Below are 24439 nucleotides of genomic sequence, written 5' to 3'. Positions count from 1 at the left end.
CTGAAATTCTGATAACAAAATTTTTTCAAGATAAATAATACAAAATAAGGTTTTCTCAAATATTCTGCAATTTTTACAATAAAAACTTGCAATTAAATTTTAATTTATGGGAAGTGCTGAGATTAATCTTGAGAGTGCACAAACTAGATATTATCAATAGATTTAAGATTCTATTCATTTGTCTGATTTAATTTTAAATAACTCCTCAGACAACAATGATGCTAAGGCAAATTATGAGTTTGGTGATTTTATCTATTGCCATAAAATACAGTGGTACGTAAGAATTATATAACTTACTATTTTTTTTAACTTATTTATTTAGGAGCAAAAGGATATCTCAAAATTTTGTCGCCTATTTTAATTCAAGAAGGAGCAACGTTAATGAATTATATCTACTTTGATACTGCAGATACAATTGTAACAGATTGTGCGCTTAGTTTTGTTAATACAAATAATGAAACTGAGAGTGTAGCTTTAACGTTAGTTTCGGAAAAAGTAAAAATATCCGGAGAAATAAAAAACGTAAGTTATTGAAAAATTATTCTAAAGAAAATTTAGTAAAAAGAAATTATTTTAGGATGATATTAAGAAACGAATTAAACCATTATTCCGGAAAACTTGTGGTTTCACAATGACCGATTATGCCCCAAAAGATCCAACATTGTTTACTCTCTCATATAGTTACCATGAAAATGGTGAAAAACTCAACGCTAATAAATCGTTTTCGGTGGACATCTTTGGTAAAGTTATATCTATAAACTTATCCTTCATTTTTAATAAATAAAAAAAACCACATTTTCTTCCTATTTACAGATAACACGGTGAAAGAAAAAAACAAAACAGTAATTGTTGAACTCGGCCAGAGAGCAACGGTCGATTGTGGAAATTTTGCTTCAGGCCTCATCTGCATGCTGATAAATCCATCTGGCGCAGTTATTAAACATGAAAAACATTGCGAGCTTCACATTGAGCATGTGACTATGCAAGATCTCGGCACTTGGACGTGTAAAACAGGTCTGAAAAACAACATGGCAGCGAACATTGATTACATGACGTTGGAGCTGTTTGATGACTGGAAAATGTTGGCTTGGTACAATGAATCGAACGGGTATGGTAATGTGGGTTGTCATTATTTGAGCGGTGCAAGACCCGATTGGTTGCCTAGCATTAAAACAACATGGTGTCAAATGATACGTCCGAATGGAGAAGTTTTTACCATTTCAGAACAAGCAGGTGCTACTGAAAGATATTCAACTTTAGGCACAAATTTAACAGATCTCACATGTCAACTAGAGTTTCCTCTACCAATTGCCGCAAATGAAAAAGGTTCTTGGAAGTGTTTCATAGCTGATTCCGGTGGTTTCGCTCTGGTTGATATTAAAAATAAGAACCAAACAGAATCAACAAATAAAATACTTCTTACCACTCTCAAAGCGTCTGCAGAAATTGCTTGTAATGTTGACTACAGTTCCGAAGATTGTTTTTTAACTGCCCCCAATGGAACAGTCTATGTAGGCGGAAATAAAACTAACTTTAGCGCTGGTTACTGCAGTGTTACTGTAAAATCAATCCATGAAACCGATTTAGGTGATTGGAAATGTCACTTTTCTCAACCTATGGAAGCTAAAGACGAGATAGTAATCATCCAAGTCATGCTTTACGATGATTTGAAGACATTAACAGCCAATGTGGAAATTAACGAAGGAAATTATCTGGAATTGATGTGTAAAGCAACTTCCGCCATTGTGAACTGCGCGTTTCAAGACCCATACGATAACACGTATCACGTATCACCAAAAAAGAATTCCACAGCTTATACAAAATATAAATACGTTGGCAAAGGATTGAATTACGGCGAGTGTGGGATTATTATCAGCAATGTGAAAGAAGAAGACAGCGGGCGGTGGAAATGTTTGACTCGTCTCAATTCACCAGACGCCAACTTGGCAACAAAGAGTTTATCTAAAAACATGCAAGTGGTGGTTATTCTCAATGGACTAACTGTTGCATCTACAATAGGAATTGTTGCTGGCGTTGGCACTGTGTGTTTGGTGTTTCTTGGCGGTTGCTTTATCTTAAAATGGCGGAGAAATAAAAAGAAAAACAATGTGACAGAAACCAATTTAGAGGTTCCTTTAAATCAGATTGCTAGAATTATAGAAATCAATGAAGAAACATCCACAGCACACATATAAATTGTTTTTATTATTAAAATTATTAATAAAAAATAAAATACGTGTATAGTTGGTTGCATAACACAAACATATTCATTTTTAATCATATTTTCAGGAATAAAGAATTTTTCTTACCCAAAAACCGGCTTGTTGGAGCTACGAAGAGAAAAAAAATCATAAAATAATATAAGAAGAAAGTATGTCAAAAAGGATACAACGCAGGAAGAGCATTCTCCTTCCGGGCATGGCGTCGTCGCTCCGTCTCGCCTGATTAATATGCAAATTTCTCACTTTCAGCCGACGTCGCTCTTTACCGACACACATCTATTATTAACGCCCAAGATTACGGCGTGAGCCCTCACACAATAGCAAGATTCAACGCGAGGCAAAGTAATTGTGATATTTACTCATCTCCTTCGCGTACCAGCAACATCATCGTTCCGCCGTTGACAATCAAACTGCTAACTAATTTATATTAATCGCATCAGCGCTGCTTTCACTTTTTTTGACGCTCATATATTTCGCTTCGGTATGTTTTGTGTGAACGTTGAACTTGCTGCGGTCGTAAACATTTTCCATTTTCCCTTCGTCGGCGTTTTCGTGCTCGCTGACGTCATGAGTTCGAAGGACCTCATCGAACGCGCGTGCTCTGACGTCTATCGTCTGGATTCGACTGTTTTACAGATCCTGAGAGAAATTCTTGTCCTGGGTCAATATAAACATCTGTAATTAATAAGAAATAATTCAATCGTAATAATTATTGACGTAATATTGCAGAAAGTTGCTGGTATTTCGGGTAACCGTCAGCCGCAGGCCAGCTGGTTGAGTATTTCGACTATTAATGAGAATGACACAATGAAACTTTACAATACGAGCGTGGGAGTTCGAATTCGAAGCGACATTGAAGCGTATTGGTAACGGCAATGAAATATCGATTTGCATACGCCGACAGTCGAGGACACGACATCGAAAGGACCACTTCGTATTACAAGCGTGGTACAAGTCCAAAACAACAAATACGCATCGAATGCTTCGAAACTATAACAATTGGCTAAATTAGACCAACGACCGAACCCGATTGGGGAATTAAATTGTTTCACATTGTTTACAGATTGAATTTGCTTCGGGTTTTGCATTGATTTTCTCCGGATAAAATCGTACATTCCAAGAATTCAATTGTTTTATTTACACACAACACAAAAAAGACGCCGAATGAATATCCTGGTTGGGTTTTGCAATGTTTTCAATGCGAGCGAAACGAATCGAAGGCGTTCGAGTGAGTTCGTGGCGACGGCGGTGATGACGGCAGCGGCAGCGGCGGCCGTGGCGGTGGCAAAGGTTCAGTTGTAGCTTTGCCGCGCACGGTGCGCACTCCCGCAGTCCCGCAGTCTGGCAGGATACGAACCGCACACGCACGCCGAAAATCGAAGTCTTGCATAACGGCAGCCGCTCTCCCGCCTCCAGGCACCGCCGCTAGAATCACTAGTGCCCCCTTCAAAACACCATTAGTGACATAATACCCACATTGCTGTAGATATTTTAAAATCGACGCGGTTTCTCGATCTTAAATCTTGTTTGAAAACAAACACTGCCTTTCTATTCGAATTTTCGAACCGGTAAGTTAAATTTCAACATTTTAAATAAATTAAATAGATTTACAGTGTGTATTTTAACGCCTTGTGCTGAAATAAACAATAAAGCTCGTAAATTTTTATGACAAGCATTAAAGCACATGCTATTTCAATTAAAACTGAACATTAACACGTATTTTATCACTTGTATAATATGTATTTCGAGAATTATGTTGTAAATATTTGTTATGATTAGTGATATTGTATCAGTTGAAATGTGACACATGTGTGACACGTGTCGTCAAAGTTGAGACCATGAGTAGCACTAAGCTTTCAACTGAAGGTACAGTTTTCATTTCCACACGAGTTTCCAATTTCATTTCCATCGCTGCGGATGCTCGTTTTTGATTTGTATATATATTTTCCGGACGTCTCATATGTCTCTGCACGTCACAGATCTTACATGTTACCGGATATTACACATATGAAGGAGATTTGTGATTATAATTAGGTTGAAATGAATTTTAAGACGGATTATAAATCGAAACATTAGGTTTTGAGAGTATTTGCACTCCAACGATTTGTCAGGCGTGAGTTTATTAATGTTTTTCTAAAAATATACGGCATGTTCAATGTGAAATTCGAATAAGGGAAACTGTTACGAAGAGATAACGCATCGAAATCGAGAATCGCATTGGCGATAACAAGCGCGCCATGTGAGACGCGAACATCCGGAATGTACGATAACGGCCGTACGGAACGCGACCGTAATACGCCTAAAATGTGGAATGTGTGCAATATTGCGTGCCACAAGTACCTACATCGTTCATGAATTACATTTACGGCGTGATTATATCGCGCGTTTTTGCGATGTGTACATCTATAGCGATAATACTCGCCGAACAGAATAAAACCGATGTGAACAAAACAAACGCAAACTAAATCTAAAACAAAAGCACGAAATGAAAACGATGATTGAAAATGCTGAAATGCGAAAGTGGAATTTCAATTGTGGTAGAAATGAAAATTCATATACCTGCGGAATTTCCACACGCCGCAATTTGTGCTCGCATGGCTTGTAAGGGTTGATTGCAGGCGCGCTGGTTTACAAAGCGCCAAAGCTACAAAGGGCTCTAGGGCAGGAGTGCATTATCGAGAATGATACAATCACAAGAGCACTATGTGCACTCGTTGTGCACCACTGGATAAGTTTAAAATGTTTATTGTGTGAAAATCGCTATGAATTAAATAAAAACGCTTAAAATTTATTTCCCAGTCAATTAATTATTAATACCATGATTTTAAAATGTATTAACACGGATTATTACTTATATTTTATTAATAATGAAGTAATTTTAGGTAATTTTAAGCAATTATTGAAATAAAACATTATTAACACCGCTTTCTCTGCAAAGTTTAAATTATAAAATATAATCAGTGACTGAAAACGGAATAAACAAGCTTTTGCTCTTCGATGTCCCCCGGAAAGTGAGTTAAAGTTTCACTTGCACCGATTGCAAAGTTCAGCAAGCGTTTCGCAAATCCCGCCGAGTTGAGGATTAAGGTCGATATTTCACAACTTTCTATTACATTTCAAACATTTAACATTCGCAAAAAATTTTCGTCGAAATTTCTAATCAAAAAGTTTAATATTTTACTGCATATTCATTTCCGTACTTGGCTATGTAACATGTAACAGCCATGTTACGAAGCTTTGAGCGACGTAATTAAATAGAACGCGTGTAAACCACACATAAACAACGAGTTTCCGCGGCACGTTGCGTTCATCCCTTTGAGTTCTGTCTATTAATTTAGTATACCGAGTGTTCATTACGCGCACCCCCGCACAGGAAAATACATTAGCCGCGCCGGAAACACATTCATAACGGCTGATATCACTTAATAAATTGGTTTATCATCAATTAATCACGTTTAGCATTTCCTTCTTTAAAGCATCTTCGTATTTTCATTGATTGAATCAATATTAACACAATAATGCAAATACAAACTTTACATTTTGTTTTATAAGATGATAATTGATTATTTTATGTTGGAAAATACATGTAGGACTAATTCACATATAAAAATGTAAAGCGGCTTTCAGAATTCTTATAAAAAAAACGCGGAACCGGATGAAAATATGAATATCACTTCAGCCATGCGGAAATTTGTGCGAAATTGCGTCGTTTGAACTTTGTTTGAGCCCTCGTTCGTTTCACCACGATTCTTTTGACTTTTCCACCCTTTACTTGTCCGTATTTTTGCTTGGTTGCATTTATCACTGCAAAATCTAAAAAAAGAAGATAAAATATAAACTGAAATATCACAGGCGTGTAAAAGCCTAAGTTTCAGTGGATGCCATAAATTGCGCAACTCGGACAGCGGTAGTTTATACGTTTATCTGGCAATTGCAAAGCGCACATGCAAATTATGCGCTTTTAATTGCACTCGGGCTGACATGCGGTATAATTAAAACGAAATTGTAATCGTAATATACAATTAAGGACGATTTGCAACACGCATGGGCGACAAACACGCAATATATGTGTGTACAATCAAAAATTGTAATTATTTCCATTTTGTGTTAATTAAGAAAATTGCATTAAAATGTTTATCGGAAAATTAATGAAAATGAATAATATGATGTATAATTGGTTGCCTATAGTTTTTGATATAATTCACCAGAGCAGAAGTAATAACCTTAATAATAAATGCATATTTTATGGCATAAAATCCACTAATTAGGCTCGTAAACTAGTAAAAAATGGAAAATTGCCTACTTGTGCTCGCGGTGGTGGCGGCGTGTTTGCTCATTTGCCGGATTTGCATAAATTTACATACGTTTCGCGAATGCCACGGCCGCCATCGATCGATTCGCATCCCATTCGAGACTATGCATAAATCAACACTCGTAATGCAATCAACGCACCCCGACCGCCGCCGCACAACATTTTCAATTTCGTTTCCGCCGACTTCCGACTACTCCATGCATGTATCTACATGCATTGTGCGAGTTCTGCCATCGTCACCTGAATACGTGTACGAGCATTGTAACCTTTACCTGCGCACTTTTTTTCGTGAGCTTATTTCGAGTCTTCTATCCGCAACTCACGTTGCGGTTGGCCCGAAGGGGATTTGCCGCTGCGAAAGGTGAACAAGAGGGCGCGTGAGCCGGTCACGTGACCGCGCAACATTCGCATGAGTGCGAATAATAAACGTGTAATAAATTACCATCGAAGCTTTAAGACCTTTAGTTTAAATATAGCACGTATAAGAACATAATAACTGATAAACTCAATAGCAAACCGGGAAAAAATGGCGTAAAAGTCAAGGTTAGCCAAGTAAGAAATGTATGCAACTCAATATACTTAATACATGTTTATATGTTTTCAACTTGATTTGATTCGATTTTGGTGGAAAGTGTAAAATTGTAGGAATTGGACAATGAAAGGTCCGGTGAGAGATGGTATCCCCACTTTAGGTTGCCGCACACATCACGAAACAAACGAATTCGAGCGGAGCGGATTGTTGCGCGTGGTAGGTCGAGGCGGACGTGAGAAAATCCTGCATGGCAAGAACTTGTGGACCCGAAGGGGGAAAACACCTTTGCGTCCTGCGAGAAGAGAATGCCACGCCAACATTGCCCAGCGTTCCGTGTGCGGGCATTATTGACAAACTGTTCGATAGCGCCAAGGTGAAGAGTTTTACATTCAAATATACAGAGTGTACAAAAATAAAAATTAAAAATTTTCAAAAAAAAAATTTGAATTTTTAATATTTAAAGAGTTAAAATATTTAGTTTTCAGAAATAGAAAAATATATGTTAAGGATTTCTGTTGTGAATGCAAAACATCTGTTATAACTTTGAATATAGACGCCTGAAACGTTCAGGAGGAAAATATGTTTGCTTTTCATGAATACGAAATATTTGTTCAGATTGTGAGGATGTTACACGCTACAAACAAACTGGAATCCACTCTTAGGTGTACTCCAACCAGCATATTTGCAATAAACATCACGGGAAAACTTTATTAAATAAACCATAATTAAATTTTGACATTTCAATTTGATGTAAACTTTATTTTAAAAAGTTTACGCAATTAAAAACGGTTTCCAACAATTCAATTAAAATTTAAATTATGTTTTCTAACCAGAATATAAGAATATTGAGTTGCATGGGTATTAAACGCACGTTTTACAGCGGCACCGTCCGCTAGCGCCATTACTAAGAAGTGAAGCCATTGATTAATTGCGCAATTCTTATCGTTGAATCATCGTCGGTGGTCGACTCTCCTTTACGTAAGCGCAATACATTTATTACGCCACTACGTTCGATCCGGACGTGAAAATTCATCCTGGCAGATGATAAATGAATTTCTGGCTTGATTTATTGCAACACAGTATTTTTTCTTTATAATAATTTATTTTTTGATAATATCGGGTAAGTTTTAAGTCCTTGTGGTCTAAAACACTTTTAAAACTTGATTTTTTTTAACAAAAAAGTAAATTTAATAACTGATTTTGAAAAGTATTTAATTTTGATATTTTTTGAGTCCAATTATGTTCAGCCTTTGATATAAATATATTTGTTGTTAGTAGAATGACAAGTAATTTGATGCAAACGCAATTTCTCTTTGTTAATCCGCTCTGGGACAAACAAAGCTCTTAAGTCTCAATCATATTACGCAAAATAAAAGAAATAAATGCGATAAAAACGGAAACAAAAGCCAAATCCGCCGAAAGTTAAAAAAAAGTAATGCTTGCTTTCCCCAAACAAAAAGAAACTGCCTGAGATTCCCAGAATGACTTTAATGAAAAACCACGTCTGAAGAAAATTAATTTTGTCGATGAATTCCTTTCATTAGTTACTTTGATGGTTGCAAAATTAATATAAAAAGTTTTATTTTGCTGATGTTACTAAAAAAATCTTACTTCGAAATAAGAAGTCAATATTTAATTAAATCATTAATTAATTTTATTTGAACACAATTTGTATCACCTAAGAAATGAAGTGGAAAAGCCCAGTGGAAAGCCTTTGTTTCCATTTCAGCTTATACCTTTGTCCTATTGCAACACACTTTACTTCCTTTTATGGCAGCACTACCGCTGCCCGTATTACATTTTGTGCCCAAAGAACAAAATCCGTGATCCTTGTTCTGGCGCTGGATTTCTCGCAGTTAGCGCGTCGCTTTGCGCTTGCTCCTGTAATCCGATGGGAAATATAGACGAGAAAAACGCACGATGCTGGCGATAGAATCGACGGATGGCCGGTCGGTCCTGAGAGGCCATTTTGCTTGTTTAATTACTTTTTAATTGCATTTCGCCTCCGGCTGCGTGCGTTTGAAGCTTACCTAGAATCTAGAAATTACTACCTAGCGCACATATCTACACTGTATAAAAATTCAACATTTTACAGATACTTTTCCGAAGAATATTACGCATTTTACAAAGCTTTCCAAACACAAAAAAGTCACGTAGTTCTAATCCCTGCAGTATAACAAACTCTATGAGGATTTAAAATGTGCACGGATGTGTAATCTGTGTTTGACATGTCGTCATATTGAAAGTTAGAACAAAAGTTTTTAGAGTTACATACGCGCACGCAGATATAACCTAAAAATGTTTGACGTTTTGACAGTTATCTTTACTAAGACCCAGGTTATGTTAGCAAAACATTTTAAAGTTTGTTTGTTCTAAAAATACTGTCTTTACACAAATATTTGTTTTCTTTTCTGTCCGTAGGTAGGTTTACTACTTTCTTTCCTGCATTTCCTTTCTATTTGTGCTTCTTTATTATTTACACTCGCTTGGTGAAAACACCATTTCACCTCGGGGCGCGTTACCGGTTTATATAAGAAATGAAAAATGATTTCAACAGCGCGCAACAATATAAAAACTTTTTTACCAGCAAAGGGAAAGTGGCTAATGCTATTATTATTAAGTCATAACTAAACAAATTTATCTTTTGTGCGTTTTGTGAATTTCGGAACTATTTTTAAGGATACCAAAGGTTCGAAGGGTCGCTGGGTCTGTAGGTCGTTTATTTTCGCACATATGTGTGTGCACGTGTGCGAAATCGGGGCCGGAATCGATTAAAACTTTGCAAGGTTACACCGGTTACACCCCGTAACAATGTAGCAATAACTTTGCGAAAGGCTTTCGCCGTTTTTTTTGCTGTTTAACCTCAAATTTGAGCCAATTTATTTTTAGATTAATATATACGTAATAATCTCCTTAAAATATAATAAGAGAAAATCAACTCATAAAAGTTACGAGTGCATGAAACAGAAGGACGACAAAAATAAGTATGATTTATGGCTATTAACCACAAGGGCCACAATTCAACCGCAAAACGCGTTGAATTCGAGTATGCAATCCAAGAACAAACCGAGCGCAATAAAAATTCTCGTCAACGAGCGCGCGCGCACGAAGACCCATCGAGCTTTTATGTACTATGTGCTTGCTTTTTTGTTGCTTCTTCACATCGTATTTACTTTTTAAATAAATTTTATGATGTGGAAGCATTACGTAATTTAATTCCGAAAATAACTTAATATTTCACTCAAAATCAGTGCAAATTCAACAAGTATTATTATAAATTACAGGAAGATTTTAAGCAGGGTACATTTTGAGTTTTTGAAGCGTTCAGCGTTTGAAAGCATGTGATATTCAAGCAATTTGCAAGTCAAACGAGTGAAAGAATAAGAAATAAGGAACGAAAAACGAACCGTCAATCCATCAATCGCATAAAATATTCAAATAATCGTTTACCCACTGTTGAATTATAAATGTTGAAACATTTTTCTGTCCAAAATCATTCCATCGTAATTTAAACGTTTTTCAGGTTATTTGTATGTTTACACTGCCATCTTGCAGGAAAATAAGTTGATTATCGACAGCATTAGGCAACCTTGTCTACATAACCTTGTTTATCGTTTAACTTGCTTAATTAAGACTTGATTCCCGTGTCGAATTATCATATACTGATGAAGATATTTACTTGGCCTGATTTGCAGTGACACAAAGGACTCGGTTCTCCAGGGCGACGCGGTCGAACTGCCAAACTTCGGCAAGTTTGCAACAACTCCTGCGGGAATCATTCATCATCGTAATATCGTAACAGATTGCCGACAAGCGTGGGCAACACATTGCAAATTATCGCAACATACGAAGCGAAACGTATCAAGATTCAAGTAACCAACATCAAGGACATCACACAAGTTTAATTTGAAAGAAAGAAGCGAAACAGAAACGAGATTTGAAAATGTCTCAGTCAAATTACAAATTGATTTATTTCAACGCGCGAGGCCGAGCGGAACACATCCGCTTTATATTCGCCTACGCCGGCGTCGATTATCAGGACGAACGCATCCCAAGGGAGAAGTGGTCAGAGCTGAAGAAACGTACGTAAATTTTGCGCTCTTTTAAACCTTTGGCGATTTTTTCTCGTTCGTAGGCAGAGATTATCTTATTTTTTGTCGTTTTGTCGTTTGGGGAATTCAAGGGGTTGCAAACTTTTGTGATTTACGACTTTTTTAGAAATGCCCTTTGGGATGGTACCCGTGCTGGAGATCGATGGTAAAAAAATAGATCAAAGCAACGCTATCGCACGCCATCTAGCGCAGAAGTTCGGACTCACCGGGAAGGATGAAATGGAAGCGCTGCAGTGTGATGCACTTGTCGACACTCTGGGAGATCTCAAACAAGGTTAGAATAAGTTTTCGTGAAAGCATTTTGTTTTCTTACCATTCATAAAATAAATATTAACCTGCGATACTAGTTTTAGTTATATTTTGTATAAACAATCGAAGTGAATTGAATTGAATTGAAAGCGTCCTGAATTACTGTGTGCAATTAATGTTTTGATTTGATTTTCGTTGAAATTGGCAACGCGAACGAATGTCAAAACCCGAACACAAAGCTCTTGATTGAGGAGATGACACGCTACCGCGTCCGGGGTTGAATGTCGGCCGCCGCGTTTGTATTTGACGTGAAACTAATTAACCGGGCATCCGACACACGCCGCGTGATGTTCTTTTTCCTCACGCCAATCTATCAACCACACTATTTTCACCAACTTCAGTTTTCGTTGTTGTGACATTTTGAAAATTTGCAAGTGATGCACGTTAGCGACGCCATTTTGTGGTCATTTCCTGCATCTTAATAACCCTCGTGTTGATCGTGAACTGTTTGAGTAAACATCTCATCGTCATCTGATCGGATCACGTCTCGTGCGTCTCCTTTGTCCGGCGGCAATAATAGCTCGTCCTTTTCGCAGTGCTCTGGCAGCTGCGGACCGAAACGGATCCAATTAAAAAGGAGGAACGCAAGGCGAAACTAATGAGAGAGACGATCCCTTCTACCTCTCAAGTTTGAGAAGATTGTCGCCGAGAATAATGGCTTCTCCGTCGGCGATTCTGTGAGTGAAAATGGCGACGTTAAACGAATTACCATCAAAAACAATTTAATTTAATTTCATTTATTACAAAATGTTTAATTTGGTTTAGATCACGTGGTGCGATTTTGTATTCGCCGTGTCGTTGGAGAACTTCGAGGCAATTTTTGGTAAATCTTCCCTAGACTACTACCCTGGATTGAAAGCCCTGAAGAACAAGATCTACGCTTTGCCGAGCATAGCCGAATGGGTGACAAAACGCCCACACACCGAATCTTAATTCGCTTCGCGCGCCTGCCAGCGAACAACCCCACCGTAAATCAATAACTAAAAAACAAATGAGAACAAAAACAACAAGACATTCATCACTTCAATCACGTGGAAAGACATTCATATCTACACAACAATCAGCAAAACGAACAATAACTACCATAATTATCAAATGACGAAAGCTTGCGAGAAATTATCAAACACGTTACACGAAACAATCGAGTGAGATTAAAGGTTAAAGATTAACTGCATGATGGACAACTGCCATGCGTAGAAAATAAAACACCGATCAACAAAAAATTGAATTAACTAAGATGGCACCGCTTTAACTTTTGCACAAGGTGCAAACATACGTTAAATAAGAAAGGTAGAATAACAAAATGGCGCAGATCCTGGCGGCCATTTTGTTTTGTCTGCATTTGCATGCATAACACAGTGACACTAGATATTAAATACGTAGATGCATTATAGGTTATGATTTTGGTTTGCGTTTTATATGATAAACAGCTAGAGCCGAATGTTGTGTCTGATTACGAATACTGAATGTTATCAAATCGATGTAATTCAAATGAGTGTTGCGTTGTTTTAATGTTAGCTGCGTTGCATAACGAGATTAGGAACAAATCAAACAAAATTCTTACACACAAACGCTTTATATTTGTTTGTTAGATGAGTTAATGCATAAAAAAACAACAAAAAATCAGAAAATATGTGATGGATTCATCACGGATCAGAGGAGACATTCATGTTGACACTAAAGAATATATCTATCAATGTAATATAAACAGAAAAGACAAAATATATGTGCTGTTATAAATGTAAAACAATGTTGAATGATGTACATAGGAACCAACAAATACATATATAATTTCAAAATGAAACATAACCAAACTTATTTCACCTAGTTTATTTATGCAATCACTTTTAAAGTAAACGATTCCGCTGATGGAGTCACAAAATACAAAATAATTAACATTGGATATTAAATAAGACAAATAATTACTGGATGCAACACACTAGACACACTGTATATGTACAAAAATCAAAACGGTGGCGCGCACGTTGAATACCACAGACGAGAAGCTTTACTAAAAACAAAAAACGCGTGCGACCGCCATTTTGCAATGACCTGGTGGATGTCTCATACAGCAAATGGCCGACCAACCACCGACGAGATCATGGATGATCAAGGATCATGCTCAACGAGCGCAGCAACACAAATTCAGCTAGAAATCCGACTAAATCACACAAATCAACGGCTGATCCTTAGTGAGGTTAAGTTACGCCAATTCACTGTTGGATTCTTTGCAGGAGCGGCGGGATCTAGTCGAGTTTGTTCGTTGGATCATCGAGGATCGAATGGCGCCACGCGTCGAAGCTGAGGTTGAAACTCGAACGGATGTGGTGCGGCGGAAATATTCTCGTGGTTCAACTGCACTAGGTTTACTAAAAGTATATAAGAATAATGTTAAATTTGAAGATTTAGAGTTTAGTTTATTTTACTTACGGTCTAATGCATGGGAAAGATAAGAATTTCTGATCTTTTCCGAATTCTTCACCATCCTGCAGAGTTTGTGGTAGTTCTTGATCCAGAGTTTCAGGTAGAAAGAGTGAAAGCAACCCTCCGATGATTCCAATCAAGCCGAGAATGAACAACGGTAGAGAAGCATCGAATTTTTCCTTGAAAGGAAATAAATTTAATAAATATCGGTTTTGTGTCGAGGTTGTATTCACTTACCAAGTAAACTACGAACGGAGCAACAATGCTGGCAACATAACCCATAATATGGATCAAAGCTACACCTTGTGCCCTTACCACGGTCGGTAATAATTCAGCAGCATATTGCAATCCGATGTTGTAGGAAAGATTAACAGCGAAACGTCCGATAATGGCCATCGATGCAGAAGTAATACCTGTAAAATAATTTTTATTTTAATGTCTCAGAAAGCCATGAGTAATTGTCACAGGTTAATAAATCATTTGTGCAAATGTCAAATTTTTGAATAAAAATGATTTTGTGAATAATATTTACAAATGGAAAGAAATTAAAAGAAAATTATGAAGAAATGTTTACTTGGATGATTCGAGGACAGTCACGTCATCATTTCAGTTGTGGGTGAAGTACAACAATAAATAAATGGCAAATAAACCGTGCAGTCGCAAAAAATGTTCATACTATCCATTTGTTGACTTTCCAACTTATTTAGAGGTGAACAAGAACTATCCTAACTCAAATCTAAACATAAATTTGTTTTGTTTCTTCTTATTTGCTTTAGATCAAAATTTATTTAGGTGAAATATGTCGAACATATCCACATCTAGCCGAAATTGAAATAATTGGAATCACAACACAAATGGCCGAGATATACATGATTAAACTACAGAAAGACGCGTGTAGTTCAAAATCAAAAGCACGCGATATTGTGTTTGTTGATGCTACCATCCATGCACGTGAATGGTTGTCTACATCTACTGCAATGTATCTTATCAACTATATCATCCTTAATCATCATATTTTGGATCATATAAACTATTACATAGTGCCGTGTGTGAACGTAGATGGTTATATATTCTCCATGGAAAATAAATGCGTAAATCACAAGTTTTATGAAAATAAGGTTAAGTTATATTGAGGTTATGTTGTAGTATCGACTATGGCGTAAGAATCGAACGTTGAATTGTTCATCAGATGTCACTTTACAAGGAGTTGACTTAAATCGTAACTTTCCTATTGGATTCTCATGTAAGTTTAGTATGTTTTATTAATAACAACTAATTAATTATCTTTTAGTACCTGGGAGTAGTGACGATCCTGGTTCATTTAACTACCGAGGTGAAGAACCGCTTAGTGAGCCCGCAAGTAAAGCCATGTCATTTGCAATCAACAAATATTGCAAGAAAATTATACTGTACATAAGTTTGCATTGTTACGGCAACGCCATCTTGTATCCATGGTCATTTACCAAAGCACCAATACCCGATTGTCAAGATTTGTTTGAGTGTGCAATGCATGGCAGAAACGCAATTTGTAAACATTCCGAAGGAAAACGTAAAATGCGAGTTGGAAACGCCGCAAAAATTATGAGTACGCTCTTACTAAAAATCACTCAACAATTGAGGTTAAGTCATAACCTCTAAAATTTTATTAACCTCTAATATTTTAGATCTAGCAGCTGGCACCAGCACAGATTACGCCCGTTATGTCCACGGCATAAAATTCTCCTACATTTTCGAATTGCAAGGTTATGGCACTTCCGGTTTTACTCCGCACAAGAAACACATCCCTTCAATTGGTTTTGAAACAACAATGGCGATATTTGCAATGGCGCGTCACGCTCAAGTGTATTACCAACGTAGAAGATGTAAGAAAGTAACTGCGGATATAATAATTGATGAAAACGACGGCGACGATGAAAATGACGATTGTAAACCGTGCCCAAAGAAGAAAAAAAAAACATGTTCGTCATGTCCACCGTCTTCAAAGGAAGCAGTGGAATAAAGTGATGTTTGTGCAATAAATTATTATTTATACATAACCTAACTTTTACTATTTTTACTGTTTACTCACCTAATGGTACTGCAATGGCGAGCCAACTGAAGAATCGAACGTTGAATTGTTCATCAGATGTGACGTTACAAGGAGTTGACTTAAATCGTAATTTTCCTATTGGATTCTCATGTAAGTTACTCAAATACTCATTTTCGTTAATAATTACTAATTAATTATTTTATAGTGCCTGGGAGTAGTGATGATCCTGGTTCATTTAACTACCGAGGTGAAGAACCGCTTAGTGAACCAGCTAGTAAAGCTATGTCGTTTGCAATCAACAAATATTGCAAGAAAATTATACTGTACATAAGTTTACATTGTTACGGCAACGCCATATTGTATCCATGGTCGTTTACCAAAGCACCTATACCCGATTGTCAAGATTTGTTTGAATGTGCAATGCATGGACGAAACGCAATTTGTAAACATTCGGAAGGAAAACGTAAAATGCGAGTTGGAAACGCCGCAAAAATTATGAGTACTTATTTACAACCACTCCACAATTGAGGTTAAGTCATAATCTCCAAATTTTTTAAAAATATTTTAGATTTAGCAGCTGGAACCAGCACAGATTACGCCCGTTATGTCCACGGCATAAAATTCTCCTACATTTTTGAATTGCAAGGTTATGGCACTTCCGGTTTTACTCCGCACAAGAAACACATCCCTTCAATTGGTTTTGAAACAACAATGGCGATATTTGCAATGGCGCGTCACGCTCAAGTGTATTACCAACGTAGAAGATGTAAGAAAGTAACTGCGGATATAATAATTGATGAAAACGACGGCGAAGATGAAAACGACGACTGCAAACCGTGCCCGAAGAAGAAAAAGAAAACATGTTCTTCATGTCCACCGCCTTCTAAAGAAGCAGTGGAATAAAGTGATGTTTGTGCAATAAATTATTATTTATACATAACCTAACTTTTACTATTTTTACTGTTTACTCACCTAATGGTACTGCAATGGCGAGCCAACTGAACACTCCACTTAACACCATTGATCCACATGCTAACCATCTTCTACCCCATTTGTCCAGAGTAAAGGTTAGGAAAGTATCCGCTGGGAATTCAGTGAAAGACGCAATTGAGAAAGTCAAGAAAACATCAAGACCTAAACTTCCAACATTCCTCACATGACCATCAAAAACCAAAGAAATGGCCATCCAGATAAAAATCAGTAAAATAGTAATTCTGCGCAGGCGCGGTGTTTTAAACAGATCCAATACTGAATAAGACCTTTGGGCTGCCTCTTCTTCCTTTTGTGATTTCAAACAACTCGCAGTGAATTGATTGTAGAGCTTTTCGTCAACAGAGCGTTTGTTGATCCTTTCAAATTTACGTAGAATACCAATAGCTTTGTCAATTTTTCCCTGCGAAGCTAACCAACGAGCACTTTCGGGCACTACCCATGGAGTCAACAAAGCGATGAAAAGAGGAGTTGATGTAACAATACACAACAAACGCCAGTCGGAGATCCACAAAGCTATCCACGGCAATACCGTTGACGCAGCGGTGAAAAAGATGGCGATTGACATGTTGGCAACAAACGTCCGCCATTTTGGTCCAACATATTCCAATACTGTAAATAAAATCAATCAAGCAATGATTATTTAATTAATTGCGTAAGTAGCTGAGTTTATAATTTATTGCAGTGAATCACGCGAGATCTGCATGAAAATTCCAGATTAATTCGCGTTATTCTTGTGCGCGTTGATTTATAATGCGAGTGATCACACAAGGTGACGTTGAGAAAAATTGCAGTAATTGTGCGCGTACATCTCGACAGTTTCCAGCAAGATATAGATAATTAAATGCTTATAAAATTAAAACATAAGCATAAAAAGTACTCATTTCACTAAATTAAATATGTACATGTATTTTTTGCATCACATTCAACGCACAACACAAGGTTTCATTCCAAAATATTTGAAACTCGACTGTGTTTAATAATAAATGAATATTGAATGATTCAAAGAGTTTCTTCAAAGTCTCGTTTCGCCGGTGACCTCAGTTTGTCTTTATTAGTTATTACGCTAATGCGTGAGCCTTGATTCGCCGTGTTATTAGTTTTAACTCATTTGTAATTTTGCTAATTAATTATTGTGTATTTACGCTGAACTCTTAATCAATGGAGTTTTTACTGCAATTTCTATTTAATTATTTATTATTCTTACCTAAAATATACATCATGGTAAAACAGTTGTCAAACGCCATTCCAACGAAGAATCTACAGATGCAGAATGCAGTAAATGTTCCGCAGTAAGCAGTGGCGACTCCGGCAACGCCACCGACAAAATTGGTACCCACGAGGGCGGCGACCCGCCCCTGACGGTCAGCGATCCAGCCGAAAACCAAACCGCCTAGGATGGCACCGCAGAAAAACACGGCTTGTGCGATTGTTGGCAGTGAATCGTTATCACAAACCCAATCCAACTAAACAAAAACATTTCAATATTTTAATATGAATATAATACAAGTATCGCCATCTATGAGTTTATATACGTACTTCAGATGCAATAGTTGCATATGGTACATCCGTGTAGTTATATTCCCAGCCATTGCGACATCCGACCGTCGGCCATGTTGGATCCGGTTCAGCAAGTCCTTGTTGCAGGACTTCTGTGTAGTTCACAGCGTACATTCGACAACGATCGTGTACGTCATTAGTTTTCGGTATGGCTAAGTGCATTCTGAAAATTTAAATAAACACTAATTAATTACTGTTTGCATATGCAAAAGATTGTTGTATGTTGTATGTTTGGTTTGCAATTAACTTGTACAAATTGCCAAGGTTTTAATAATAAATTTCGTTGTTAATTGCTATAAATTATAACAATAAATAAACAGTTTAATGTTTTAAGGTTATATCATAGTTTTGATAGATGGCAGCTCTGTTTTCTGACATTTGACATATTTAACCTCAATACTTTGATTTGTACACACGAATTGAACACAAAAGAGATAATAACCGTGCATTAAAATTTGAATTATGTACGATTATCGTAGAAAATTGTAGACGCGTGCTGTAAAAATCACACGGCAACATTTAATAATTTTAATTGTAATCGCTGGCTGCAGTTGGCGCATAGCGGTAAGTGCACATTACACACTGGCGAGGCAGGTAAGTAATAGAAGTGAACTTGGTCGGTCGGTCGAGAAGTGTGTTAATGCTAATCGCAATCGTTTCGCATAAAACGCGGGCAGCCGGCCGATTTCTTCACGCAAAACCGTAATGAATGCAAAAATAATGCCCGGACTCTCAAGGTGATTAACAACAATCGGCGACGAACGCAGCAGAGAGTCAAGCAAATCACATACATTCGATAAATTGTGAAAAAATTAAAAATTAAAAAAAAATTAAACGCAAAATTTGTATAAAAATTTGTTGCAATATTGAAATATTTGACATTTTCCTTAAATTATTATGCAATATCAAAAAATATTTCCATAATTTGCATCTAGATATACTAAATTATCTGAAAGTATGAGGAAATGTACCAGCTATATTTCAAAACTATGTTAGTGATAACATTATTCCAAATTTTTGTCCCAACATAATAAAAAAAACACTTAAAAAATTTAATAATTATGTAAATTTTGTTGCAGTTATAATTAACACAATGTAACTGCGACTTATTTAGACTTTAATTTATTTTTTATTTTTTAATTTAATCAAAGAAGTATTTCCTTAAATAATTTCCGGGTTCATATACTACAATATTATTTACTACAAAATATAATTACTAATTTCACACTTTAATTCAACCACAAATAGAAAAAAATCACAATAATTTTAATATCAAATTACCTGAGTAATCAAAGTTCATAGTTGGTGGGTTTTTTCGCTAACAATAAACAAACAAATTCAATAATTGAAGTTGTTGACGTTCGCGTCTCAAATTACAAATTACCTGAACTGAAATTGCAAATTATTTTAACTAGCACTTTGAAAAAATCACAAAATCCACTTTGTTTAGTACAATAAACATGATAATACTGTGTATATGCATCTATGTGTGTGCAGATTAGTAACAAAGCATAAACAAAAGCAATTATCAATACGCGAGAATGAATCATCATTTTCTGAAATTTGATCGCGTTAATAATGATGATGTTGAGCGCACTGCTACCGAGCGGCCTTGGGATTCCCCTTATTACTAACGTTACTAAAGTAGTTAAAGACTAGACTCACAGTCAGAGTCAGAAGAATGTTAGGAAGTTTATTTCTCGTTCATTCATCTTTAGTTACCTATTAATTTTTTGTGTGCTTCTTGTGTTTACTTCTGGTTTATGTTTTTTATAACTTATAGTAAATTTATACAACTGATACAACTAATTTAATAAACATAAAATTAAAATAAAATTAAATGACGTAGGATTGCATTTGATCTCATCAAATTATGAATGAATGATTGAACAAAACGTAAACAAGTTATTTAACACCGTATTCCATCCGTATTTTCCTGCGTTATGTAATTACATTAGTTAATTACTCAGTTCTGACGCGTTGAGATTAAGTTGAACGTTGAACAATCAAAGATCAATTAATCAAGTCTGTAACTTGTCAAACAGTAATATTTTAATCGACGTTCGCATTATGTTGTGCACGTGGTGTAAAAATAGATTTATGTAAGAAATTGGCAATGAGAGCAATTATGCTGCATTCAACGAGTGTTATTCGCATTGTTTGGACATCTTGAGAGCGCTGAAAGTGGTGAACCGTGAGCTGGTTAAAAATGATGCCAGCAGTGCCAACACGTTTCGGGTTAGAGTGTCATTGCTATTTGTTCAACGATCAATTTGTTACACATTAAGATATTAACGTATTTTATATAATTTTCTGTTATTTTTTTAAATAAAAATTGTTTAGAATAAGTTTGAGTGGTATTTTTTTATTTGACGCGACGTTTGGCATTATGAATAGGTGTTAATTTAGGTTAGGAATGTCGCGTCATAGAAAAAAGAAGAAAAATAGCTTTAATTTGGTGTAAAACACAAAAATAAAAAAGTTGTTGATTAACTTGATTCCTAAAATATCATGCAATCTATAAATTATTGCATTGACGTAAAAGTAGTGATTACCCCAAATAAAAAAGCCGAAAAACAAATGAAAACAAAATGGCATGTAAACATTTTACCAATGATTCTTCTTTAAATGTTTAACGTGCCAACAAGAAAAAAAGTGTTTTTCTATTTCATGGAAAAGTTTTTCATGTATAAAATGAGAGCGTCGATTTGAGGTTACAAAAACATACATGAATAATAAACACATTAACTAAAACACTTTTTGTTTTACAATTTGTTATTATCATAATAACTTCAATAAAATAGCCTACAAAGTTTTCTCATGGAATTTCTTATAGAATTAAACGAATGTCAGCACATGCCTTCTGTTTATATTGTTAGTTGAATGCTCAACTCAATTATTTATCTTTCGCAGATTGAAATGCAATAAACAATTATTCGTGCACATTCACAAAGCGGACGCGTCGCGCGACCCACTTGCGGGCTGCGGCGGCGGCCGAAGTTCACACAATCAGAGCAGAACACCGTCTATAAACGCATTTAATGCGCCATTGCTGCAACACCAGCAATGTGATCGCCATATTGTTTCGCTCGCCTCAAGTTCGCATTGCTTCAACCCGCATAATTATACTCGTACGCTCAATCATATCGCGCGGCCCGCTCCGGGATTGCGGGCGTTGCGCAACGCAGAAAGGACTAAACGCTTATGATAAACAGATAAACACTTAGAGGCGGATAATGGATGGTAATTCTATGCATTCAATTTTAGTTAGATACATATTAATTTAACATAAATAATTATCGTGATATATACTGATTGCAATATATAAACAGAAATCTATCTGCGCATGCGCAAAACAACAACAAAAAAAATTTATTGAATAAAAAATCAATCTAATAACATGTAAACCCAAATTTTTTATTGGGTAGTCTCCTAGCAATCACTTTTAGACTTTCAGAATGACAACAAAAGGTTGAATATTATTAGTTTCGTAGAATAATATCTAAATATCTAATATTATAGTAATTATCAGAATAAGACTACAAGAAACATAATTTAATTATCTGTGTGACATTTAACTCCAGCGAGTGTGTGTGACATTGTGCAAAACGAGTGTAAACGAGCGTAAACGCAAAACACATGTGATTATCCACTTATTTCATCAAAGTGTAATGTTATATTGTTGTAATGTTGGGTTTCAAACGTTCGAAATTAACATGTTTCAATAATTACTGCGTTTGCTGTTAAATATAATTGATTTATATTGCATATTTATTCATTAAACCAACGAGAAAAGTGAAAATAACTATTTAGTCGATTAACAAGTGTTTAAAACTTTTAAGTAAAACGTAGAAGCAAAACAAAAACGTTGCAGTAACTTCCTCTCTTAAACCGATAACCGATTGCTAGCGAAGCGTACCAAATTATGCGGATATATACAATGTGTTTAGAGTTTTTATGCTGCTAGAATTTAATGTGGTTTGGTTGAGTTGTGCGTTGACTGCTGAAGGCTCTTTGCGTCTTGCCGAGCGAGTGGCGCTGGAGACCTTCGAGTGCAACAAGCAACATGGTCAATGTCGCATGAAGCAAAGCCTAGTAAAGAATTACACATGATATTCGTGATCCTTTCATTGATAAATGTTATATTTTAGGTTATGACATCAAGTTATGAGTGCGCATGCGCGTTAGCGCATAGGAAAGTAAAATAGTTTATTGACTTAATAAAATAATACTATATAAATCATTTTGCGTTTACTTTTTGCATTTTACGTAATAATTATAACCGTCAAGGCTGCGTTTCGTTAAACTTTAAACAAATTACATTTCTACCCGTGTTTTATTGCTTTTATTCTTATATTCAATTTATTTTTAACTGAATTTCTTGTTGGATTCAATCAATAGATATATTTATATTGGTTCTTGTCCTTTTCTTGTTCTATTTTATGAAATTGCTTCTAATAAGGGTAGCAGGTGTAATTTAAGTGACCTTAATACATATTCTATGTGGTAATCTATTTTTGTAGAGTTTAATTATCTTCTAAATGTCATAAAATTAATTTTCTTTTGAAACTAACCTAAAAAATTTAAGTTCTCTGCTTACCTTTGTCCTTTTGTAAGATTTGCTAGTTCCGGCACCCAACACCAGTGCTGTTCTGGCGCTAGCGTGATGAAAATCTGCGTGAAGTAAACCCAGGCGACGAAACACGCGAAAGGAATCATCAAGAAAAAAAGCGCGATTTGGTAACGTCCGAATTCGCCAATATGCGGTAAAAGATCATCAAAATCAAACGCATCCTTATCGCCATCTTGACCATTATTAACAGATTGCACATCAGTGCATGAAGTAATACTCTTTGCATCTGCTTGTCCTCCGACGAAAGCATCATTCACATAACCTTCTCCCAACTTATCGGATCTCAAACTGGGCGGTTGTACATTCTCCAAATTGGGGTGAGTTGGGCTGTGCATTGGCGTTGCATGCGTCGAGGATTGTTCCGCTGGGCACGTGTATGTCTCCTGTGGTGGCATTTTTAGTTTTAAATTCCCGGGTATTTACCGATTTAAAATTAAGTAGGCAACTCTTAATACATAACTCTTTATAAGAAATGCGGTTAAATTTTGCGCGTTTTTTTAGGTTAAATTTTAAGGTTAGGCTAATCGCTGCTTATAATCAAACCATGCAAAGCGTCGGTTGCTAATAAGCACGATCAATCCTAATCCTTGATGTAATGACCACCGATGTGGACAGACGCGTGTCCGCTTACGGCTCGTCGCAGGATTACTAAACCGCCGTTGGAACGCGGGGACGTTTTTATAGTAACGCGGTGCGTTGGTGTTTTGGGGGGCAGCGTCCTGCGACGCCGGACGCCGTGTATGTTTGCTGATTTTGCCTTGAAACATCCCCTCTTGGCAGCGCGCGATACAAGTAATGCTAAAGCAATAGACAAAGCAGACAATCAGCGGGTAATAAGCAAAGAGCAATGTAAAAGTCAACTAGCGAGAAGGTGAAGACGGATCAGAACCGATTCCAACCAGAAGTAACCACGAATAAACCTGCAATATAATATACAATGTGTTTCTATCCGTAGATTTTGTTTTGTTTGCTTTTAAATTTTTAATGAGCATATTTGGTTGCCTACCTATTACCATTTGTATAATTTTCCACGAATTGTCCTGAATAGACTCGTGTTGAATTGAATATCCTATTATTTGTATTCTATTTTGTGTTGGTTACTGACGTCGATGCATCTATTCTTATTTCGGTTTCACTTCTATTTTCCGACCATGTTGTTATAATTAGACGATTCTATTCCATTCGTGTTGCCTTCAAACAAGATTTTAATTTGTTTTCTTCTCTTTTATTCCTTTACAATCTAAAATTTACTAAAGTAAAATGCCTGCCGGATGCTCATATCATTTTATGCAAGATTTCATCACATAGCAACAAAA

The 24439-nt window shown here is 36.3% G+C and overlaps 5 protein-coding genes across 5 annotated transcripts; 4 read left to right on the top strand and 1 right to left on the bottom strand.

The window, feature by feature from the left end:
- Positions 1-97: 97 nt before the first annotated feature.
- On the top strand, positions 98-2246 carry LOC135802270 (uncharacterized). The gene is made up of 4 exons (XM_065315830.1): positions 98-273; positions 323-522; positions 578-740; positions 814-2246. The coding sequence occupies exons 1-4, from the start codon at positions 216-218 to the stop codon at positions 2193-2195; spliced, it is 1803 nt and encodes a 600-aa protein (XP_065171902.1). The 5' UTR covers positions 98-215; the 3' UTR covers positions 2196-2246.
- A 1282-nt stretch (positions 2247-3528) lies between these two features.
- LOC135802233 (glutathione S-transferase-like) lies at positions 3529-13253 on the top strand. Its single transcript, XM_065315787.1, is given in 6 exon segments — positions 3529-3790; positions 10762-11148; positions 11285-11452; positions 12024-12102; positions 12104-12164; positions 12253-13253. Coding segments are annotated over 5 exon segments (615 nt in total). The 5' UTR covers positions 3529-3790; positions 10762-11009; the 3' UTR covers positions 12421-13253.
- Positions 13254-13301: 48 nt separating this feature from the next.
- Positions 13302-23756, bottom strand: LOC135802231 (organic cation transporter protein-like). Its single transcript, XM_065315785.1, has 7 exons — positions 23091-23756; positions 18470-18653; positions 18138-18396; positions 16913-17542; positions 14149-14324; positions 13918-14090; positions 13302-13856 (listed from the first exon to the last, which is right to left on the bottom strand). Exons 1-7 carry the CDS (start codon positions 23516-23518, stop codon positions 13691-13693), a joined length of 2016 nt encoding a protein of 671 aa, XP_065171857.1. The 5' UTR covers positions 23519-23756; the 3' UTR covers positions 13302-13690.
- Positions 14393-16880, top strand: LOC135802232 (carboxypeptidase B-like). The gene is made up of 5 exons (XM_065315786.1): positions 14393-14620; positions 14688-15002; positions 15058-15154; positions 16146-16439; positions 16509-16880. The coding sequence occupies exons 1-5, from the start codon at positions 14549-14551 to the stop codon at positions 16841-16843; spliced, it is 1113 nt and encodes a 370-aa protein (XP_065171858.1). The 5' UTR covers positions 14393-14548; the 3' UTR covers positions 16844-16880.
- Positions 15202-15947, top strand: LOC135802311 (carboxypeptidase B1-like; the record flags this gene model as incomplete). The annotated part of the gene is made up of 2 exons (XM_065315877.1): positions 15202-15496; positions 15576-15947. Coding segments are annotated over 2 exons (630 nt in total), but the record flags the coding sequence as incomplete, so codon positions are not given.
- Positions 23757-24439: the final 683 nt, after the last annotated feature.

Source organism: Atheta coriaria, unplaced genomic scaffold (assembly GCF_025399875.1).
Source record: "Atheta coriaria isolate IRGN ID8LTWV9N9 unplaced genomic scaffold, Caltech_Dcor_3.1 hic_scaffold_16_pilon, whole genome shotgun sequence".
Classification (NCBI taxonomy): Eukaryota; Metazoa; Arthropoda; class Insecta; order Coleoptera; family Staphylinidae; genus Dalotia; species Dalotia coriaria.
This window is presented reverse-complemented; position numbering and strand designations above follow the sequence as displayed.